This window comes from Bubalus kerabau, chromosome 7, assembly GCF_029407905.1.
Source record: "Bubalus kerabau isolate K-KA32 ecotype Philippines breed swamp buffalo chromosome 7, PCC_UOA_SB_1v2, whole genome shotgun sequence".
Classification (NCBI taxonomy): Eukaryota; Metazoa; Chordata; class Mammalia; order Artiodactyla; family Bovidae; genus Bubalus; species Bubalus kerabau.
The window spans coordinates 48,842,023-48,865,014 of record NC_073630.1 but is presented as its reverse complement, the minus strand read 5'-3'; the positions used below and the strand labels follow the sequence as shown (position 1 = coordinate 48,865,014).

General features: G+C 36.3%; 1 protein-coding gene across 4 annotated transcripts in view; it reads left to right on the top strand.

The window, feature by feature from the left end:
* The window catches only part of SEPSECS (Sep (O-phosphoserine) tRNA:Sec (selenocysteine) tRNA synthase), a 38,484-nt gene that overhangs the window by 1,699 nt on the left and 13,793 nt on the right, over positions 1 to 22,992 (top strand). For 3 of the 4 annotated variants that reach the window (XR_008717028.1, XM_055588169.1, XM_055588168.1), the window contains exons 2-8: positions 2 to 156; positions 1,906 to 2,024; positions 2,339 to 2,497; positions 4,988 to 5,141; positions 9,261 to 9,363; positions 17,460 to 17,589; positions 17,720 to 17,811. Coding sequence is in view for 3 of the 4 variants with exons in the window: in XM_055588169.1 (XP_055444144.1) it covers positions 2 to 156; positions 1,906 to 2,024; positions 2,339 to 2,497; positions 4,988 to 5,141; positions 9,261 to 9,363; positions 17,460 to 17,589; positions 17,720 to 17,811 (912 nt within the window). In the remaining variant the exon portion in view is untranslated. Of the gene's footprint in view, position 1; positions 157 to 669; positions 760 to 1,905; positions 2,025 to 2,338; positions 2,498 to 4,987; positions 5,142 to 9,260; positions 9,364 to 17,459; positions 17,590 to 17,719; positions 17,812 to 22,992 lie in introns of those variants that run through there. The other variant, XM_055588170.1, reaches the window with a different exon arrangement.

The window sequence follows — 22,992 nt, the reverse complement described above, 5'->3', positions numbered from 1 at the left end:
GGGCAAGTGTCCAGAGGATGGTTGGGATGAAAGTACACTTGAACTCTTTTTACATGAACTTGCAATTATGGACAGCAACAATTTCCTGGGCAATTGTGGTGTGGGAGAAAGGGAAGGAAGAGTGGCATCTGCATTAGTTGCTCGGCGACATTACAGGTATGTTTTTTTTTTTAAGTACAAAGCATTTCTTTTTTCTTTGTTAAAAACCATGGTGGCAGTATTAATAATATTAAATTATAAAATGTTCATTTGTAACCTACTTGTTTAAATGGACATGTGAGCTAGCTGCAACAGGGAGACGGAAACAATTTATCTGAGTAGGTGTTTTTTAAGACAGTAGGGTAAAAGTTCTAGTATGTGGTGGTTATCCTGTCAGGTCTGGGTTGTTAAAAATACTGGCTGTATGTTGTGTTAACAGTGTTTAACCTAACCTATTTGGTTATAAGAGTTTTAAAAGTGTTGGGGTTGTTTATAATTTTCCATGTTTCTTTTCTAACATTGCAAATTTTTTTAATAGAATGCTATATGGATAGAACTTTCCATCATTCACTCACATCTAAATTGAATCCCATTATATGAGTATCCTGCTTTGTTGCAGTAGGTGTAGGAAAGGTATATTTTATTTAATTTCAGGTCATTAAATCGCTTTTTTCTTTTGTATTATTTCAGAAACATTATTCCATCAATTCTGACAATGATTTAGTTATCAGTGGTTCGAAATATGATTTCTCTGTTCTCCAACCTTTCCTTGAAAAATAGGTAAACTCTTTAAAACTCATGTGTTCCGTGATTTTAAATCATGATGAAATTTTCCTCGGGATAGTAGAATTTTATTTCAGCCCAAACTATTGTCAAAGCTAATGATAATGAATGTATGAGCTAGATGAAAAATTCATGGTTAAAAATAAGCTGATAACACGGTTGATAATATATGTTAAAAAAAAAGCTTTGTACCTGAGGTTGCAGAGGTAATGGAGTATGACACTAGTGTTCTGTGATAATTCCTATGTGCAGAGTTTCTAATCTAGGCAACTATAAATGATAAATAAATCAAATTTAAAATGAATGGTTTGTACACTAGTTTTCAAGGAGCATATAATTCTTCTAAACTTAAGGCAATGTTTGAAACATCAGTTCATCTCTGTTGGAACTTAGCTCACTGCTCTGATTAGGGAAATGGAAAGAAAGAAGATAATTTAGTATTGCATATATTCTGGTTTTCCATTGCTGTATAACAAACCACCTCAAAACATAGTGGCTTAAAGCAGTCACTTATTGTTGTCTCTCATAGTTCTATAGGTTACCTGGACTCAGCAGGTAATTATTGCTTCAGGTCTCTCAAGTATACAGTCCGGCTGAGAGTTTAGTCATCTGAAGGTTCAACTGGGCAGTTTATCCAAGTTCAGTCACTTAGATGGCTGGGAATTGAGATGGCCTCTCCAAGTGGCTTGACTTGGGTTTCCACCAGCATGGCAACTGAATTTGAAGAGAGAAGCCCTCTCCTCTTCTCCCCAGCCTCCCCCTGAGCAAACCCTTCAAGAGGCCAGGTAGAAGCTTTAAGACTTGTTATGACCTAGCTCAGAAGTTCCACACCATCATGTCTGCTTGATTCTTCCAGACCAAACAAATCACTGAGGCCAGCCCAGATTCAATCTGGGGAATTAGATTCCATCTCTTGGTCTGGCAGTGGCATATGGGCATAGAGAGAAAAGAAATCAATAGTGGCCATCTTTGAAGACTAGCAACCACAGCATAATTGATGAATTTGTTTTGATTTAACTAGATATTTCCACATTATTAATAGTCAAATATAGTGTTTATTTGGTTATTGTATTTGTATACTGATACAGTGGATTACTTAACACTGAACATTTTTGTCCAGTTGTTGGCCCATTTTTTGCTTAGGTTCATTCATGGAATTGGACGATCAGGTGATATTTCTGCTGTGCAACCCAAAGCTGCAGGTTCTAGCCTTTTGAACAAAATTACCAATTCTTTGGTCCTGGACATCATAAAATTGGCTGGTATGTACTGTGTTAATCATAATACTTTTGGCTGACCAGTCACACAAACCTTTGCCTAATTTCTTTTATTAATGCTTCTTTCTAAAAGGAGTATAAATGGCTTTTGAAAAGATATATATAAAACCTTAGAATAAGATGGAGAATAAGAGCCATAAGCCTGAAGGATGAATTTAGCAGTGAGCTTCCTGAGCAGGAATACAGAAGAAGTATTAAGTCTATAACTCTTTTTATTTGATAGAAGTATATAATTTCTTTAAGAAGGATGCTAGTTTTTCAATGGAATAACTAATTTCTGTTTTTCTTCTTATTTGTAGGTGTCCATACAGTGACCAGCTGCTTTGTAGTTCCAATGGCAACTGGTATGAGTCTAACCCTGTGTTTCTTAACGTTGCGACACAGAAGACCAAAGGCAAAGTATATTATATGGCCACGAATAGACCAGAAGTCTTGCTTTAAATCCATGATCACTGCAGGTAAAAAAACAGAAGTGGCATATGTCTTCAATACCACAGAAAATTCAAACATTTTATATAGAGGCAAATAAGTGAAAAAGAAACTAAAGTGAAGTCACTCAGTCATGTCTGTCTCTGTGACCCCATGGACGTAGCCTGCCAGGTTCCTCCATCCATGGGATTTTCCAGGCAAGAATACTGGAGTGGGTTGCTGTTTCCTTCTCTAGGGGATCTTCCCAACCCAGGGATTGAACCTGGATCTCCTGCACTGCAGGCAGACTCTTTACCATCTGAGCTACCAAATAAACCTGTTCCTATTCCATTTTTTTAATTATGGTAAAACATACATAACAAAATTTATTATTTTAACTGATTTTAAATATATAGTTTCTTGATATTAAGTACATTCATCATGTTTGAACCATCACTGTCATCTCTCTACAGAACTTTTTCATCCTCTTAAACTGAAACTCTACCTGTTAAACAATAACTCTCCCCTGCCCTCCACCCCAGGTCCATAGAAATCACTATTCTACTTTCTATGAATTTGTCCTTCATATAGGTGGAATTATAGACTGTTTGTCCTTTTGTGACTGGCTTATTTGACTTAGCATTATATCTTTAAGGTTCATCCATGTTATAGCATGTACCAGAATTTCCTTCTTCTTTTAAGACTCCCATTGTGTGTGTGTGTGTGCGTGCATGCGTGCATATTACATATATATATATATATATATATATATATATATCTCATTTTGTTTATTCATTTATTCATTTACTGGTGGACACTTGGGTTGCTTCCACCTTTTGGCTATGGTGAATAATGCTGCTAAGAACATGGGTATACATATCCTGTTTGAGTCCCTGCTGTGAATTCTGAAAAGTATACACTCAAGAAGTGGAAGTGTTGCATTTTATGCCCCCGTTCTTTAAAATGGGGATATGATTACCTACTTCAGAAGATTGTTTTCAGGATTAAATGGGATAACATATGAAATGCCGGCAATAATCGCTGGAGCATACAAGGTGCTTCAGGAATGTTTGTTGTATGTACATGAGTGGAATACCCATAAATAATTACCATGAATCAAAGTACAGGAATACAGACATCACTGAGTATAGATGAGAAGAAACTTTAAATGGGCATTTTAGTATTTGGCTTTGTGATTAGGTCAAGTCAAATTTAAGAATTTAAAGTTATTTTTGAATGACCTCAGTCTGTTGTATGAAATGAACCATATTGGACTATAATTAAACTGCTTAAATAATTCTAAAGAAACTCGGGTAAAGGGATTCATAATAAGGTCATATAGCAGAAATAGACTTTTAACTGGCATAAATCTGTCAAGTCTGTTAATTTGCAAACTATTAACCAAAAATCTGATAACCAAACTTATGGAAAGATTGATATATTGAAAAACTGGAAACTTTTTCCAAAAGGTGTTATGATTTGGACTACATTATGTTCTTAGGAAGCAAGATGGTTGTATTCATAGAAAAACAACACAAACTTGCATTGTAGTTGTTTGAAAGCAAAAATAGGGTTGAATCTAGAGAATTTGATAATAGAAAATTAGCTATCCTTAGGATGTTATTTATTTAAAGTTTTGTTTTAGTAGCTGCTTAGATATGAAATCTATACTTCTGTGGACCAGTATATGTGAATTGATGATTTTATAGTGGCTGAAGTTTTATATTTCTGTAGGTAGAATGCAGACAACTTGTTGTGGATTCTAAAACAGAAATGAAAACTACTTGCACTTAACTCTGCTTTAAATTGCTGTGTGACCTTGGGGAAGCCACTTAATCTTCCTAAACTTTGGCTCCCTTATCTTTGAAATGAGTAAGTTGAGTTAAATGGTTTCTAAATCCCTTATAGCTTTTAAATCCATGAATCTAGCCTACTGCTAGATCTGGTATTTGGGAAGACTTAAGATGTGAGTACATAATAACTTTATGTGCAAAACAATTTTTATATTTAAATTATAGAAGGCTGTTATAAGCTATGAGATGGGTCTCCTAAAATGTGTTTTATTTTTCTTTAGAGGTAAAACATTAAGTGCATGATTGTGATTTGTTCCAGTACTTGAATTATATTATTTTTGTTCATCTCTGAAATAAAGTGAACTTTAAAATAAAACTTGTGTTGCCAGAGATTGAGTAGATTTACTTCTCGGTCGACTGAAATTGAACAGAGCTCAGTGACCTCTTTTGTCATCAATGACTGTGTTATTACTTTCCTAGGCATCTATTCAACACTTGTTTTCGTTTCTTCCCAAAATTAGTCTTTCTTGTCATATCAAAATATTAAATGGATTTGTGATCCTAACTGTCCTTTACATTGTTTTGACCTGCCTTTGCTTCATGCCAGTATTAAGCCAGGTCTTTATATTAGAGAAGGGTCCATTGACCAAAATAAATATTTAAGAGTTCTGTATAGAATAGGACTGCTTCCTAGAGTGCAGGATCTCCCCTTATTCTAACATTTTGGTTTCTTGTTGACTTGGTTAGGTTTTGAGCCTGTGGTGATAGAGAACATTTTAGAAGGTGACGAGCTGCGCACAGACCTGAAAGCAGTGGAGGCTAAAGTCCAGGAACTTGGGCCTGATCACGTTCTGTGTGTTCATTCTACCACGTCCTGTTTTGCTCCAAGGGTGCCTGATAGGTAAATGATTTGTGAACTTTGTCTTTCACTGTTCATCAGTCTTTAAAATGCACTTACACTAATTCTGAGAGATGTCTAAGTAACATTTGGCAGTTAATGCTACTTGAATGGACTGTTGAAGAAACAACATAATGGTTTCAGAAAATAAAAATATGATATAGAAGAAGGAAAAGCAACTAGTACCAAGTGGAGACCCTTTTTATCACCTGAAAAAACGCAGAGCATCTCTGTTTTCTTGCTCTTCATTATGTTTCTGGCTTTCTAGCATCCTTTTTGTCATTATTTAATAGAAGTTTCTAAGCTAAATTTTGTATTTACATATTTGGTTTTATTGCCATCTCCACTTACTTGATCTTACAGTTAGTTTTCATATATAGAAACTATCGGTATTATAATAACAGATTTTAAATAGAAAATTTTAGGATTATTTATTGTCCACTGATGCATGTTGATGTATGGCAAAACCAATACAATATTGTAAAGTAAGAAATAATAATAATAATAAATAAATAAATAAATAAATAAATTGGAAGACTAACCCAGATATACAGTTAGGTATATAATTATCCTTGCATTTAGAGAAAATGCAAATGTTTAAAAATGGCAACTGTTTCCTTTACTAAAGGACGGCCACAAGCTTTTGCTCTGAAAATGGGGTAGGCTTAGGTATAGTAATATATATTTCTAGTTTTGACAGCAACTGTTTGTTTCATTTTAACATTTTTAATAGAAGTACTAATAATTTATAAAAACTACATTGACTTTGGACTATTTTCATAGCATCAAGTTACACTTTGATTTTAGTTCATGAAGTCACGTGATTTGACAATAATGAATGCATATTAGCTTTCTTTATAGGCAGATTTTAAGACTTTTTAAGGCACTTGCTTCATTCATGAGCTTGAGTGCTGTTTTCAGATTATGTTACATATGCTTGAGTTGTTTATTCATTACTTATCAAATTTTAAATTTGTATTGAAATATTAAATAAACATCTTTATTTCTTCATTGATGTTTTTGCTATCTAGAAAAATTTTAATGTGATGGAAATAAATTACATTTCTAAAAACAGCATATGGATATTTGTATTATTATAGATTATTTATCCTTGAGGATATTTTTGTGAGGATATTTTTGTTTTTGTTTCATTTTGACTTTTTTTTAAATTGACATATGGTTGATTTGCAGTGTTGTGTTAGTTTCTGGTGTACAGAAAAGTGATTCAGTTATACATATACATATAAAAACAATATACATGTTATTTTTTTATATCTTTTCCATTAGGGTTTATTAAAGGATATTGAATATAGCTCCCTGTGCTATACAGTATGACCTTGTGGTTTATCTATTTTACATATAGTAGTTTGTATCTGCTGATCCCAAACTCCTGATTTATCCTTCCCCCACCCCCTATCCCTTTTGCTAATCATAAATTTCTTCTCTGTGTCTGTGAGTTGTTTCTGTTTTGTAAGTTTGTTCATTTGTATCATATTTTAAATTCTGCATATAAGTGATATCAAATTGTAATTTTCTTTCTCTGACTTGCTTCACTTAGTATGCTAATCTCTAGGTCAGTCTATATTGCTGCAATTGGTGTTATTTTGTTCTTTTTTTATGGCTGAGTAGTATTCCATTGTATATATAGGCCACATCTTTATCCATTCACCTATAGGTAGGCATTCAGGTTGCTTCCATGTTTTGGCTATTGTAGATAGGGCCATTATGAATATAGCTCAGTCACTGAATCGTGTCTGAATCTTTGCGGCCCCATGGACTGTGTAGTCTGCCAGGCTCCTCTGTCCATGGGATTATCCAAGAAGAATACTGGAGTGGGTGTCATTTCACACTCCAGGGGATCTTCCCACCTCAGACACCGAACCTGTGTCTCCTGCGTTGGCAGGGAGATTTTTTTACCACTAATGCCACCTGGGGAAGCCCTCGTTATGAATGTAGGGATGCATGTGTGTGTTTGAATTAAGAGTTTTGTCTGCATGCATGTCCAGAAGTGGGAATGCTGGATCCTATGGCAGCTCTAGTTTTTTTAAGGAATCGCCATTCTCTTTTTCCATAGTGGCTGCATCAGTTTACATTCCCGCAAACAATGAAGGAGGGTTTCCTTTTCTCCACACCCTCTCCAGCACTTATTGTTTGTAGATTTTTTTAATGATGGCCATTCTGAGTGGTGTGAGGTGATACCTCATTGAAGTTTTGATTTGCATCTCTATAATAATTAGTGATGTTGAGCATCTTTTCATGTGCCTCTTGGCCATCTGTATCATTTTGAATAACTTTATTACCTGGTATAGGATAAGTACATTTTGTGTGTATTATTCTTTAGAAAAAATCAGGTTTTTTTTTTTCAGTCAGAATTCTCATGTTTATTCTTATGTTAAATGCTACTGTTATTGGTGTTATATAATGAATGTTCCTGATTAGAGTGAACTTTAGGAACATGATGATGCTCAGTTATTAGTAATATGTTTGAATTTCTGATTTTATTAAATTTAAAAATACATTTTGATTTCCTTACATTAAGTTTAATTCCTTTATAGTTTTAATTTGAATGTATATATTATCTTTATTAATTAATTGGACAGTATTATGGGGCAGAATCAAAGAAAATGTTTTTTAGAAGTATCATTTCTTAAATTGATAACTTAAATTGGATTCTGAGTTAGAATACAATCCGATTCACATCAAAAATATTTTTTTGCTTCTCCTTGCCCTCTTAATACACATTGTAAATATTAGCAATTTGATCAATTCAGAATATTTAAAACTACTCAAGTCCTTTTTTTAAAGTACTTTGTTATTATGATGCTTTATTCTAAAAGAAGTTTGTTCCATTATTAAGAAATACTTTCATTAAAATACAAACATGTGAAAGTGTCTTTTATAAAAAAAATACTTGTGTGTATTCCAGAAGGTCTGTTTTTGTTAAAAACAACATCTGATTAGTTTTCTGCCTTGATTTGTGAGGTTTATGAAAATGAGTGATAAAATAAAACAAAACTTTAGGGATATAAATTGAAAACTTCTGATGTTGAATAATGTTATTTCTATTTGTAGTTTAAAAACATATTAGTGTACATCTACTGTAAAAGGAAAATGTGCTATGGATAAATAGATAATTAAGCTATTATATATTTATGATACATTCTTATGGGGAAGAATTTTTTACTTTTAACATGCTTTGTTTTCAATTTTATATTGTAGAGAGCATTTTTTAATAATTTTATCAAGCCATAAGGTTTTGTTTTAGCTTCATAGCATGAAGATATTTCTGTTAGAGATGACCTCAGTCACAAGTAGTATTTAGTTTTACAAAAGAGCATTATTTATTACACTCCAGTTGAAATTTATTACCTTACTTTGCATAAAGTTAGACTCTCAGATTGTCTTAATATGAGAAGTGTCAAATGAAAAAGTAAGAGTGAATTTTAAACCAGCAGCTATTTAAAAGATTCTTTAGTATCCAAGTTGTTGGAAAACGTTATTTTGGTACTCAAGTAGTTTAATGTTCTGTATTTTTTAATACATTAAAGTCTGTTTGAAAATGTATTTTTTACTTTATGAGATGCTTCATATGAGACTTCTTAGGATTTCAAGATATGCTAATTATTTTGCAGATATTAGCTTTGGAGTGATAAGCAACTGAAAGCATTTAAAAATGAGTATATCAACCTTGTAAGAACTGTATAAATAATCTGCTTCTTGCTTTTTATATAGAAAATTTTCAAGTGATTTAAAAGCTGCCGTCTATATAGATTTTTCTAAACACTTGTTTTCTTATTTTTATTGGTAACATTAATTTAAAAGCTTTTTCAGGCTTATCCCTAAGTACCTACTATGTATATTAAAGGTGCCAAATTATATGCTGAAATACTGCTGTAAAAATGTCAGTTTGTCATTTTTTCCCCTAGTATACTTTTTTACTATTTAGTCGCTAAGTCGTTTGTGACCCCATGAATTATAGCTCACCAGGCACCTCTGTCCATGGGATTTCCCAGGGAAGAATCCTGGAGTGGGTTGCCATATGGATAACTTAAATTTTAAAACTTTTTTTGTAGTTTATTAAAGCAGAGTATGAATACATCTTTCTATTGAATATGTTTATAGGTTAGAAGAACTGGCTGTGATTTGTGCTAATTATGGCATTCCACATATAGTCAACAATGCTTATGGAGTGCAATCTTCAAAGTGCATGCACCTCATTCAGCAGGTAAGAGCTTCAAAAGATATGTCAAGAAAAAATGTATTTTAACATACTTGGGATTATTACTTTGTTTTTCTTGCAACCTAATATAGAAAGACAGTTAGTTTAGCATCTTCATTTTTATGGAGCATTAGGAATTTGCATCCAGTAGTCACTAGTGAAAGTCATTATTCGCTGCTAGTGGCATTGGACTATAGCTATGCTCAGAACGGATATAAAAATGTTTTGCCACAGAACACAGAGCTGAGCTTCCTATACTATAGAGCAGGTTCCCAGTAGCTCTCTACTCTACACATGGTAGTTGGTAGTGTGTATTTATCCGTCCTAGTCTCTCAGTTCATCCTACCCAAGGTGGGAGGTGGGAGGGAGGTCCAAGGTGGGGGGCTGTATGTAGCCAATTCACTTCATTGTACAGCAGAAACTAATACAACATTGGACATTACCAGATGGTCAATACTGAAATCAGATTGATTATATACTTTGCAGTCAAAGATGGAGAAGTTCTATGTAGTCAGCAAAAACAAGACTGGGAGCTGACTGGGGCTCAGATCATGAACTCCTTATTGCAAAATTCAGACTTAAATTGAAGAAAGTAGGGAAAACCACTAGACCATTCAGGTATGACCTAAATCAAATCCCTTAACGATTATACAGTGGAAGTGACAAATACATTCAGGGGATTAAATCTGATAGAATGCCTGAAGAACTATGGACAGAGGTTCGTGACATTGTACAGGAGGCAGTGATCAAGACTATCCCCAAGAAAAGGAAATTCAAGAAGGCAAAATGGTTGAAGAGGCCTTACAAATAGCTGTGAAAGAAGAGAAGGAAAAGGCAAAGGAGAAAAGCAAAGATACACCCATTTGAATGCAGAGTTCCAAAGAATAGCAAGGAGAGATAAGAAAGCCTTCTCCAGTGATCAATGCAAAGAAATAGAGGAAAACAAGAGAATGGGAAAGACTAGAGATCTCTTCAAGAAAATTCGAGATACCAAGGGAAGATTTCATGCAAAGATGGGCTCAATAAAGGACAGAAATGGTATGGACCTAACAGAAGCAGAAGATATTAAGAAGAGGTAGCAAAAATACACAGAAGAACTATACAAAAAAGATCTTCATGACCCATATAATCACGATGGTGTGATCACTCACCTAGAGCCAGAAATCCTGGAATGCAGTCAAATGGGCCTTAGGAAGCATCACTATGAACAAAATTAGTGGAGGTGATGGAATTCCAGTTGAGCTATTTCAGATCCTAAAAGATGATGCTGTGAAAGTGTTGCATTCAATATGCCAGCAAATATGGAAATCTCAGCAGTGGCCACAGGACTGGGAAAGGTCAGTTTTCATTCCAGTCCCAAAGAAAGGCAATGTCAAAGAATGCTCCAACTACTGCACAAATGTACTCATCTCAACATGCTAGCGAAGTAATGCTCAAAATTCTCCAAGCCAGGCTTCAACAGTATGTGAACAGTGAACTTTCAGATGTTCAAGCCGGTTTTAGGAGAGGCAGAGGAGCCAGAGATCAAATTACCGTCATTGAAAAAGCATCATTGAAAAAGCAAGAGAGTTCCAGAAAAACATCAATTTCTGCTTTATTGACTATTCCAGAGCCTTTGACTATGTGGATCACAGCAAACTGTGGAAAATTCTGAAACAGATGGGAATACCAGACCACCTTACCTGCCTCCCGAGAAATCTGTATGCAGGTCAAGAAGCAATAGTTAAAACTGGACATGGAAGAACAGACTGGTTCCAAATCGGGAAAGGAGTACATCAAGGCTGTATATTGTCACCCTGCTTATTTAACTTATATGCAGAGTATATCATGCAAAATGCTGGACTGGATGAAGCACAAGCTGGAATCAAGATTGCCAGGAGAAATATCAATAACCTCATATAGGCAGATGACACCACACTTAATGCAGAAAGTGAAGAAGAACTAAAGAGTCTGTTGATGAAAGTGAAAGAGGAGAGTGAAAAAGTTGACTTAAAGCTCAACGTTCAGAAAACTAAGATCATGGCATCTGGTCCCATCACTTCATGGCAAATAGATGGGGAATAGTGGCAGACTTTATTTTGGGGGGCTCCAAAATCACTGCAGATGGTGACTGCAGCCATGAAATTAAAAGATGCTTGCTCCTTGGAAGAAAAATTATGACCAACCTAGATAGCATTTTAAAAAGCAGAGATGTTACTTTGCCAACAAAGGTCCATCTAGTCAAAGCTGTGGTTTTTCCAGTAGTCATGTATGGATGTGAGAGTTGGACTATAAAGAAAGCTGAGTGCCGAAGAATTGATGCTTTTGAACTGCGGTGTTGGAGAAGACTCAAGAGTCCCTTGGACTGGAAGGACATCCAACCAGTCCATCCTAAAGGAGATCAGTCCTGAATATTCATTGGAAGGACTGATGCTGAAGCTGAAACTCCAATACTTTGGGCACCTAATATGAAGAATTGACTCATTTGAGAAGACCCTGATGCTGGGAAAGATTGAAGGCGGGAGGAGAAGAGAATGACAGGATGAGATCGTTGGATGGCATCACCGACTCAACGGACATGAGTTTGAGTAGGCTCTGGGATTTGGTGATGGACAGGGTAGCCTGGCATGCTGTAGTCCATGGGTCACAAAGAGTCGGACATGACTGAGTGACTGAACTGAACTGAACACAACATTGTAAAGAAACTATACCTCAATTTTTTTTTTTAATCTGTTTTTCTTAAAAAAAAAAAAAACAACTTCAGTAGCTTATTTTATTTAACTTTCTCAAAATGTTCCATTACCAGTGTTCTCATTTTTCTAATGTACTTGATTATAGTATTCATAAAATGTTGAATATTTATTCTAGCATATAACTGTGGAGTTGGCAAATAGGAAAGAACTGTTTTCTATTAGGGAAAGGACTTTGTTCACTATTATGTCCTCAGTCCTTGGGACAGAACCTGGTACATAATTGGCACTCAATAATTGATTACTCCAAATTGAATTATATTTACTTGCAGTGATTATTCATGCTATATTAGTATATAGATAGTTATTATTTAGGTATGATACAAGTTTTATGATTTGTGTTCATAATGATGTAAATCAAGTACTCAGTTTTGACACACATGTAATTTGTGTTATGTGGTTAAGAGTTGCTCACAGATTATCTGTGGTCTCCCACGTGGTGGTGAATGCTTCTTAGATCTGTAGGTCCTATCTTATAAATTTTTTGTTTTCTTTTTTATTCTTTTGAGTGTACTCTGATATAAATATGGTTTATATGATAGTATTAGCCGATTTTCTTAATTTCTTTACTCAAAGGTTGTACCTGTTAAGATGTAATTGACTGCAGGTAACAGAAACCCAACCCAAATTAGCTTAGTCAATAAAGAAATAGATTAGCTTGCATAACAAAAGAGGTCCAGAGGTGGGGTGGTATGCCAGGTTTTTTAAAACCTTTGTGGAAAACCGTTTACTGTTTCCTCGATATCCTTTTCCATAACTCCTTAACTTTTTAAGCCTTCATCACAATTTTAGATTAGATTATATCTAATTTGAATAGTGGCAGAGGAACTCTTGAAAAAACCATGATTTCAGTGATTCATTTTTATTCCATCTCCCTTTCCCCCTTTTCCTCTCTCTTCCTCTTTAATTTTTAGCAGCCTCAGTTCTTTTAAAAGTTAAATATACCAGCATTCCTAAAAGTTTAGAAAAATGAGGAAGGAGTAGAAGATCACTCATAAACCTGTTACCCTAACAGTTACCCTTAGTAATTTCTGTATCCCTTTTCTCTCTTTTTTAAAATACATATATGGTTATAGCTGTTTTGTATACTTAGTATTAACATTTTCAAATTTAGTAAAAATATTTAATTTTTAAATTTAAATATTTGTGTTTCTATACTCTCCACATGCTTATGAAGTTTTCATAATAATCAGTTTAATGGTTCCTTAACATTTATCCAGATGTTACATACTTAACCCAGCAATGTTCATGACATATTTTTGAATACTGGAAAATTTGATGGTGTAATTGAAGAATTTAAGACTACGAAAGCTTCCCGTGGGGTTATACATCACAAATAGACTACTTTGTCATCACTTCTCTTCATTTGTGAGGTGGTTTTACTAAAATTTTAACCAGAAAATAACATTATAAGATGGTGAATGAATTTTTATGAGGTAGTTGTTGTATTGTTGCAGATACTGTGTTACCTTCTAGAACTGGTAGTTCTTTAAAAAAGCGAAGAACCCTACATGAACATTGACCCTTAGAAAAAGAGGTGGTGTCCCTGTTGCTTTCAACCAAACGAATATTTGGGTCTTATTGGTGCTAGTTGTTTCATGACATTCTAAAAAATTAAAATTAACTTTATTTCAGTAGTTTTTATTCATTGTACATGCCATTTACTCAGTATACACCATGTGTCAGGCATCCTGCTAGACTTTTAAAATTTATTAAATTAATCCTAACAGTTTAAGGTATACTTCTTATTGTTTCTGTTCTGCAAATGAAGAAACACACTCAGAAGTATTAAGTGACTTGCCTAAGGAACGAAGCTGCAAAATGGCCCATCTAGTTCTGTGTGACTCCAAAGCCCTTATTTTCCTCTAAAAAAACAAAGTACCAAAACTGCTAAGCTTTCTTGAGAAGATAGTATTGCAATAATCAAGCAATCAGGGAAGAAAGAGATATAACTAAAATGTTTCCGAATTCTTTTTTTTTTTTTTAAGGGCAGTACCCCAGAATCACTTAATGCTGAGCATACCGTGCATTCTGATGTGCATATATGGCCAGGAAATTAACTTTGCAAAACGTATAATTCTGATATATATTAAACTGACTAATTTAGGAGACTCATAGAATATGGGTGTGAGGACACATTACTAGATAGGGTTGTAGTAGAGTCACAAAATTACGTAGAATTAATTTAAATTTTAGAGTTAGAGTGGATTGTTAAGCTCCCAAAGTGTGGGAAGCAGTGAGTGTTTTTATTGAGAATTTGAGAGAAGTAGGTGTTATACTGCTTATTCATAGACCTGTCAATTCATTCAACACATATTTGCACGGTTCCCACAGATGTGCCAGGCACCAGGGTAGGTGTTGGGGATGCAGTAGTAATTGTAACAATCTTCATCCTCATGGAGTGGAAGCAGACAGTGAGCAATAAGGATGACAGGTCTTCATAAATGCTCTAGCGTTTGAGACGAGGGGTGTCAGATGGAGTGATCCAGGAAGTCCTCTCTGAGAAGTGACATTTGAGCAGAGTCCTGAGTGATAATGAAAGAGTGAGTTGGGTGGTACTCGAGAGAGATTCCAGGCAGAAAGTAACGCTGAGGCCAGGGTGTGCTGGGAATGGGTGAAGAAGAGCAAGGAGGCCGGTATAGCTGGGCCAGGGCAACTGAGGGCGGCAGTGAGGGTAAAGAGGTTCTGAGGTGGGGTAAAGGTTTGAGATTTTATTCTTGGTATGATCATCAGGCAATGGAAGGCTTTGAACAGGAGAATAGCCTGTGACTGACTTTTTTAAACCATCGTTTTGGCTGTGCTGTGGGAAATGGCCTGCAGGAAGACAAGTATGGAAGGTTGTTGCAGCTGCCCACGTGAGATGTGTTGGTGGCCTAGGCCAGGGTGGTAGCTGTTGAGGTGTTAAGGAACAGTTTGATTCAGATGTATTTTGAGAGTCGATCTTATAGGGTATGCTGATGAATCAGATGCAAGAAATGAGGAAATGAGGATTCAGGGCCTCCAAGACTTTTGTGAGCTGCTGGAAAGATGAAAATGCTGTAGGATACTATTTAATTCTTTAAACATGAGTTCTTCATCGCACTTACCTAGGTTTTTGCCAGGGTGACTTTCAGCATGTGCATATGTGCTCAGTTGCTTAGTCGCGTCTGACTCTGAGACCCCATGGACCGTAGCCCACCAGGCTCCTTTCCATGGGGTTCTCCAGGCAAGAACGCTGGAGTGGGTTGCCATTTCCTCTCCAGGGGATCTTCCCAATCCGAGGATCAAACCCGCATCTCCTGTGACTCCTGCATTGGCAGATGGATTCTTTACCACTGAGTTTCCTGGGAAGCCCCAGGTGACTTTCAGTAAGACTCGTCAACTACATTTCTGACCTTGGGCACATCACTTTAATTTCTTTGTGCCTTAATTTTCTTATCTGTAAAATAGCTATTATTGTGACATCTGCCCAGAGGGGTATTGCAAAGGTTAAATGAGTTAAGAATGTAGAGTGCTTAGAACAGTGCCTGATGCATAGTAAGTTCTCTGTAAATTCTAGCCTTAATTATTGTATGAACAATCATCTGTTTTATTCACTGCTGCTGTGTCCAGGAACTGGAGCAGTGTATGATAATAGGTGATAGGTGCCCCAATATTTGTCCTCTGAATTAATGAGTAAGTGAATGAACTGATAAATGGCCACTGTTAACTTCATAGGACGTGCTCCTGTGTTTCCTATCCTGTTTAAGCCCTTCTAGCCTTGTAGTGTTTTTCTTTCCTCCTCAGTAATAGCCTCAGACCTTAGTGTGGAGAGTGAGATCTATACACCATTCCTGGCCTGTTTGTTTTCCTGCCACAGAGTTTGCTGCCCTTTGACTGCTTTCTGTGTTTTAGTAGTGAAAGGATTCTAGCAAAGTCTTGTGGACTGATTGCCCTCTTAGTACTCCTGCTCCCAATTTAAGTTCAGATTTCTCTTGGGACATCTTGGGCAGTACTTAAATGTTGATGAAAAGGTAACTCTGTTCCACTTTATATTTATGTGCTACTACCTTGCATAGTTTTCAGTTATTTGTTCAGTGACTTTGCATGGTTTTCAGTTATTTATTCAGTTAGTCTCATATGCTTCTCTCTGTTTTCCTGTGGTAAGATGAGATTTTCTCTGATCATAGTTTATGAGGAAATTAGAAAGGAGAATGATGGGGAATGTTACAATTGAAACAATCACAGGATAGCCGCCAGAGTGGTCTGTGCCCTTTTTCTGATTTTGCTGCTTCTCTCTATTGCCAGAATCTGGTCTCTCAGATTAGGCTACCTATCTGCTCCTTCTATTCTCCCTGAGATATGGATGTGGATATAAAGTGGGAAGATGAAGGTCAAATGTGGTTACAATATTAATAGGAATGTAGATTGAGAATACAGATTGAAAATCTGTGGCTATAGATAAAGAAGAAAAACTATCTTAGCTGAAATTTAGATAGTATCTCAGTTTTTAAGAGGAGAAAATTGAAACACATTAGGCAGAAGGTCATGGACTGTGTTGCATGGGACTAGAACTTAGTTTTACATTTCTAGCAAGTATTCCATTTTTCACCAGAATATGAAATTTTCACTTGAAGTTCATTTGCAATGGAATAGGATCATCCAAGATTATGACATTAGGAAACAAAAGTTACGTAGAACCATTGCCAATAGTATACTTCCAAAAAATTCCATTAGTTGATATTAAAAATAGAAAATTTCTTTTCTCTGTTATTATCCAAGTGGTGGTAGGAGCAGAAAGTGAAAGTCGCGCGGTCATGTCCGACTCTTTGCAATCCCCTGGACTATACACAGTCCATGGAATTCTCCAGACCAGAATACTGGAGTAGGTAGCCTTTCCCTTCTCCAGGGAAAGTCGCGCAGTCATGTCCGACTCTTTGCAATCCCCTGGACTATACACAGTCCATGGAATTCTCCAGACCAGAATACTGGAGTAGGTAGCCTTTCCCTTCTCCAGGGGATCTTCCCAACCCAGGGATTGAACCCAGGTCTCCCATATTGCAAGCGGGTTCTTTACCAGCTGAGCCACAAGGGAAGCCCAAGAATACTGGAGTGGGTAGTCTATCCCTTCTCCAGGGGATCTTCCTGACCCAGGAATTGAACTGGGGTCTCCTGCATTGCAGGCAGATTCTTTGTCAACTGAGCTATGAGGGAAGCCCTCCAGTTATAAGAAGCAGCATTTAAAAACTCTGTTTAATACTAAAAAATATTTTACTGGTGTTTATACAAAGAAAATAAAAATATTTGATCTGTGTTTTTATTTCTGTGCATTGTTTTAATGACATTTATTAACAACAGTTGCTGTCCTTTCTTCTGGAAACTAATAATGTAATATTGCATGTTACTCTGTTCTAGGGAGCTCGTGTTGGTAGAATAGATGCTTTCGTTCAGAGCTTGGACAAAAATTTTATGGTTCCAGTAGGTGGTGCTATAATTGCTGGCTTTAATGATTCCTTCATTCAGGAAATCAGCAAGATGTATCCAGGTAAATAAATCAGTTGCTCTTCCGAAAAAGTAACTAACAAACAAATATCCATTTATGTATTAGGCTACTGTAATAAATCTTACTTTACAAAGCTTTTTCTCCCTAATGTAACATATCATCCTTATTTCAGGAAGAGCTTCAGCTTCACCTTCTTTAGATGTCCTTATTACTTTATTATCACTTGGATCAAATGGCTACAAGAAGCTATTAAAAGAAAGAAAGGTAAGCTTTCCCTGTAGGTATAAAATAATATCCTTGACTAAAACAGTACTCCAGAGTATTGGTGTTTCTGTCTATTGGTTTATCAATTTGGGATATAGATACCTAGCACAGTCCTAGGGGATTGACTTTGATTTGGTTTTCAATTAATCATTGTTATCCCATCTATTCAGATATCCTGAGAAATCTTGGAAAAGCAATTTTGTTTTTGTGTTTGCTTTTTTTGAGAAAGTCCTGTATCAGGGATTCTATTAATTCGGTAAAATTTAATTCATTTATCACTTATAGGTAAATAGAAGCTCTTAAAAAACAGATGGACAAGTTTTTTTCTTTTTAGTTTTGGAAGACTTGTTTGGATGTGACATGTCATTTGCAGGAGGAAAAATACAGCTCAGAAGTTGACCAGCTTCTCTTTCTAAGTAATAAATCCATCTTTTGCCGTTATTGGAATGCTGAACTCATTGATTATGTTGATTATGAAAAGTGACATTTGTGCTTGAAAACTGAACTTTGTCTTCAACACTAAAAGCTAGCTTAATTCAGGGCAGCTTCAAAATTGTAGTCAGAGACAGTGTTGCTAGGGCAGGTCAGATTAAGATGTTTTATTCATCTCTAATCTGGGAGGGCTAGAGGTTCCTGGTATCGTTTTTGTATCTATAACTTTCTAATACTTAGTAGCAGTTACAGTCCCTAAGATTTATCATATTAATTTACATATTTTAAAATATTTTCATGTATATCATCTGATAGATCCTCTCAACAAACAGCCTTATGAATATCTAACAGAAATTTAAAACTTCTGTGCCCTGTTTTCTCCTAGTCCCTTTCTTCCCACTAATTCAACCCATAGGAAAGTAATTGCTTACTTTTTATTGTTAGGACATCTCTTAAGATTTACATGATATAGGAAAAAGATGGTCAACCTCAGTCTTTAGGGAAATACAAATTAAAGTGAGATATCACTAATATAAAAAACAAAAACTAATATAAAATCTAATCAGCAACGTTGATAACGCTTTGGCAGTTTCTTGTATGCTTACCACAAAAACTAGTGTCCCACTCTTAGCTGTTTAGTCAAGAGAAATGAAAAATTGTATGTGTACAAAAACCTATATGTGAATCTTCATGGTGATTTTATTCATAATTGCCAAAAGCTGGAAACAACTCAAATGTCCATCATCTGGGGTATAAACAAACTGGTACATACATACTCTGCAATAAAAAGGAACCAACTACTGACATATGCAACAGCATAATAACTCTCAAATGCATTATGCTAAATGAAATAAGCCAGACTCGAAAGGCTACATATTGTATGTAGCCATCCTTTTTGTAAAAGGCAAAAAGATATCAGGACAGAAAAGAGATCAGTGGATGCTAGAGGCCTGGGTTGGAGAGGGGATTATTAATGGTAGAGAAATGTTTTGTATCTTGATAGTGGGAGTAGTTCCATGACTGTATGTTTGTCAGAATTCACAGAAGTGGACACCTGAAATTTTACTGTGTGTAAATTATGCCTCAATAGACCTGAAAAGAAATTCTAGATGATTAGACTAAAACTCCAGTTTGATGAACTCCAAGAAATAATCATCTTGTTTTAGAGAGAGAAAACCTCAGCAGAATCTTTCAAGGCTCCTTCCCCATAGGACAGATGGAGACTGTTGACTGAGGAAAACCGTCACCTGTTTATGTGAAAGTTGTATCAGACACCAGGGGTCTTAGCTCTCTTGTCCCTAGTTGTTTCACTATGGTAAAGGTACTTGAACTCACAAATTTTTTTCCCTTATTTGTGAAAGAAACATTTGACATCTAGGCCACTTCTAATTCTGAAAGATTATAGAATATTTCTTAAAATGAAATAGCTGCTTTCTGGGCCTTGGGTATTATAATCATGGGAATTGGCCTGTAATTTAGTAATCCAGCACAAGTCATACTTTATATGACTTGTAATTTCTATTAAGCATTTTTTAAGTTTGAAATTTTTAAGATGATCTCTTCAATTTCATGGTATCTCATATCCATTTCCACCCCTATTAAGCCCTTTTGACCCACCCCCTCCCCCAATCTGAACAGTGACAAGCTCATTTAAAATAGCATGGTCTAATGTATGGACCAGTATTTCTATGAAATAGAAATAAATAGTGGAGAACTTTGATTGTAGGATAAGTTTCACTGAGTAAATAATTTACTAAGTATCTGTTAAGCATATATTATGTGTCAAGCCTATAATATTGATATAATAACCAATAAGATAGACAAAAGATACCTGCTCTTGTGGAGCTTACATTTTGTATGAACGATACCAGCAGTAAACAAATAACGTAAAATATAAATTATAAAGTTTGTTTAATACATAAGTTATACAGGTGAAAGCACTGTGGAAAAGAAGAACAGAGTAAAATAAGGGGGGTTAGGGTTGATGTGAGGGGGGAGATGGTCAGAACTGATTTTTAAAATACAGTGGTTAGTGCAGGCCTCATAGAGAACATGACTTCTGCGTTGACTTGAAGAAGTTTGAGGGAGTATACTCCGTCAAGTGTATGATGGAGAAGAGTATTTCAGGCAAAAAACCAGTACCTGAAATTAGGGCAGAAGACCAGGAGCTGACTGTGGCTCAGATCATGAACTCCTTGTTGCCAAATTCAGACTTAAATTGAAGAAAGTAGGGAAAACCACTAGACCATTCAAGTATGACCTAAATCAAATCCCTTACGATTATATAGTGGAAGTGAGAGACAGATTTAAGGGACTAAATCTGATAGAGTGCCTGATGAACTATGGACAGAGGTTTGTAACATTGTACAGGAGATAGTGATCAAGACCATCCCCAAGAAATAGAAATGCAAAAAAGCAAAATGGCTGTCTGAGGAGGCCTTGCAAATAGCTGTGAAAAGAAGAGAAGTGAAAGGCAAAGGAAAAAAGCCAAGATATACTCATTTGAATGCAGAGTTCCAAAGAATAGCAAGGAGAAATAAGAAAGCCTTCCTCAGTGATCAGTAGAAAGAAATGGAGGAAAACAATAAAATGCCAAAGACTAGAGATCTCTTCAAGAAAATTCAAGATACCAAGGGAACATTTCATCCAAAGATGGGCTCCATAAAGGACAGAAATGGTATGGACCTAAAAGAAGCAGAAGATATTAAGAAGAGGTGGCAAGAATACACAGAAGAACTATACAAAAAAGATCTTCATGACCCAGATAATCATGATGGTGTGATCACTCACCAGAGCCAGACATCCTGGAATGTGAAGTCAAATGGGCCTTAGGAAGCATCACTACGAATAAAGCTAGTGGAGGTGATGGAATTCCAGTTGAGCTATTTCAGTCGTAAAAGATGATGCTGTGAAAGTGCTGCACTTAGTATGTCAGCAAATTTGGAAAACTCAGAAATGGCCTCAGGAATGGAAAAGGTCCATTTCCATTCCAATCCGGAAGAAAGGCAATGCCAAAGAATGCTCAAACTACCGCACAGTTGTACTTATCTCACATGCTAGTAAAGAAATGCTCAAAATTCTCCAAGCCAGGTTTCAACAGTACGAGAACCGTGAACTTCCAGATGTTCAAGCCGGTTTTGGAAAAGGCAGAGGAACCAGAGACCAAATTGCCAACATCTGCTGGATCATGGAAAAAGCAAGCGAGTTCCAGAAAAACATCTATTTCTGCTTTATTGACTATGCCAGAGCCTTTGACTGTGTGGATCACAATAAACTGTGGAAAATTCTGAAAGAGATGGGAATACCAGACCACCTGACCTGCCTCCAGAGAAATCTCTATGCAGGTAAGGAAGCAACAGTTAGAACTGAACATGGAAGAACAGACTGGTTCCAAATAGGAAAAGTATGTCAAGTATGTCAAGGCTGTATATGTATGTCAAGGCTGTATATTGTCACCCTGCTTTTTTAACTTATATGCAGAGTACATCATGAGAAACGCTGAGCTGGATGAAGCACAAGCTGGAGTCAAGATTGCCAGGAGAAATATCAATAACCTCATATATGCAGATAACAGCACCCTTATGGCAGAAAGTGAAGAGGAACTAAAAAGCCTCTTGATGAAAGTGAAAGTGGAGAGTGAAAAAGTTGGCTTAAAGCTCAACATTCAGAAAATGAAGATTATGGCATCTGGTCCCATCACTTCATGGGAAATAGATGGGGAAACAGTGGAAACAGTGTCAGACTTTATTTTTCTGGGTTCCAAAACCACGGCAGATGGTGACTGCAGCCATGAAATTAAAAGACACTTACTCCTTGGAAGGAAAGTTATGACCAACCTAGAAAGCATATTGAAAAGCAGAGACATTACTTTGCCAGCAAAGGTCCATCTAGTCAAGGCTATGGTTTTTCCTGTGGTCATGTACGGATGTGAGAGTTGGACTGTGAAGAAAGCTGAGTGCCGAAGAATTGATGCTTTTGAACTGTGGTGTTGGAGAAGACTCTTGAGAGTCCCTTGGACTGCAAGGAGATCCAACCAGTCCATTCTGAAGGAGATCAGCCCTGGGATTTCTTTGGAAGGAATGATGCTAAAGCTGAAACTCCAGTACTTTGACCACCTCAAGCGAAGAGTTGACTCATTAGAAAACACTCTGATGCTGGGAGGGATTGGGGGCAAGAGGAGAAGGGGACGACAGAGGATGAGATGGCTGTATGGCATCACTGACTTGATGGATGTGAGTCTGGGTGAACTCCGGAAGTTGGTGATGGACAGGGAGGCCTGGTGTGCTGCGATTCATGGGGTCGCAAAGAGTTGGACACGACTGAGCGACTGAACTGAACTGAACTGAAAATCACTGCAGGTGGTGACTGCAGCCATGAAATTAAAAGATGCTTGCTCCTTGAAAGAAAAGTTATGACCAACCTAGTAGCATTTTAAAAAGCAGAGATATTACTTTGCCAGCAAAGGTCCGTCTAGTCAAAGCTGTGGTTTTTCCAGTAGTCATGTATGGATGTGAGAGTTGGACCATAAAGAGGGCTGAGAGTCAAAGAATTGATGCTTTTGAACTGTGGTATTGAAGAAGACTCTTGAGAGTCCCTTGAACTGCAAGGAAATCCAACCAGTCCATCCTAAAGGAGATCAGTCCTGAATAGTCATTGGAAGGACTGATGTTGAAGCTGAAACTCCCATACTTTGGCCACCTGATGTGAAGAACTGACTCATTTGAAAAGACTCTGATGCTAGGAAAGATT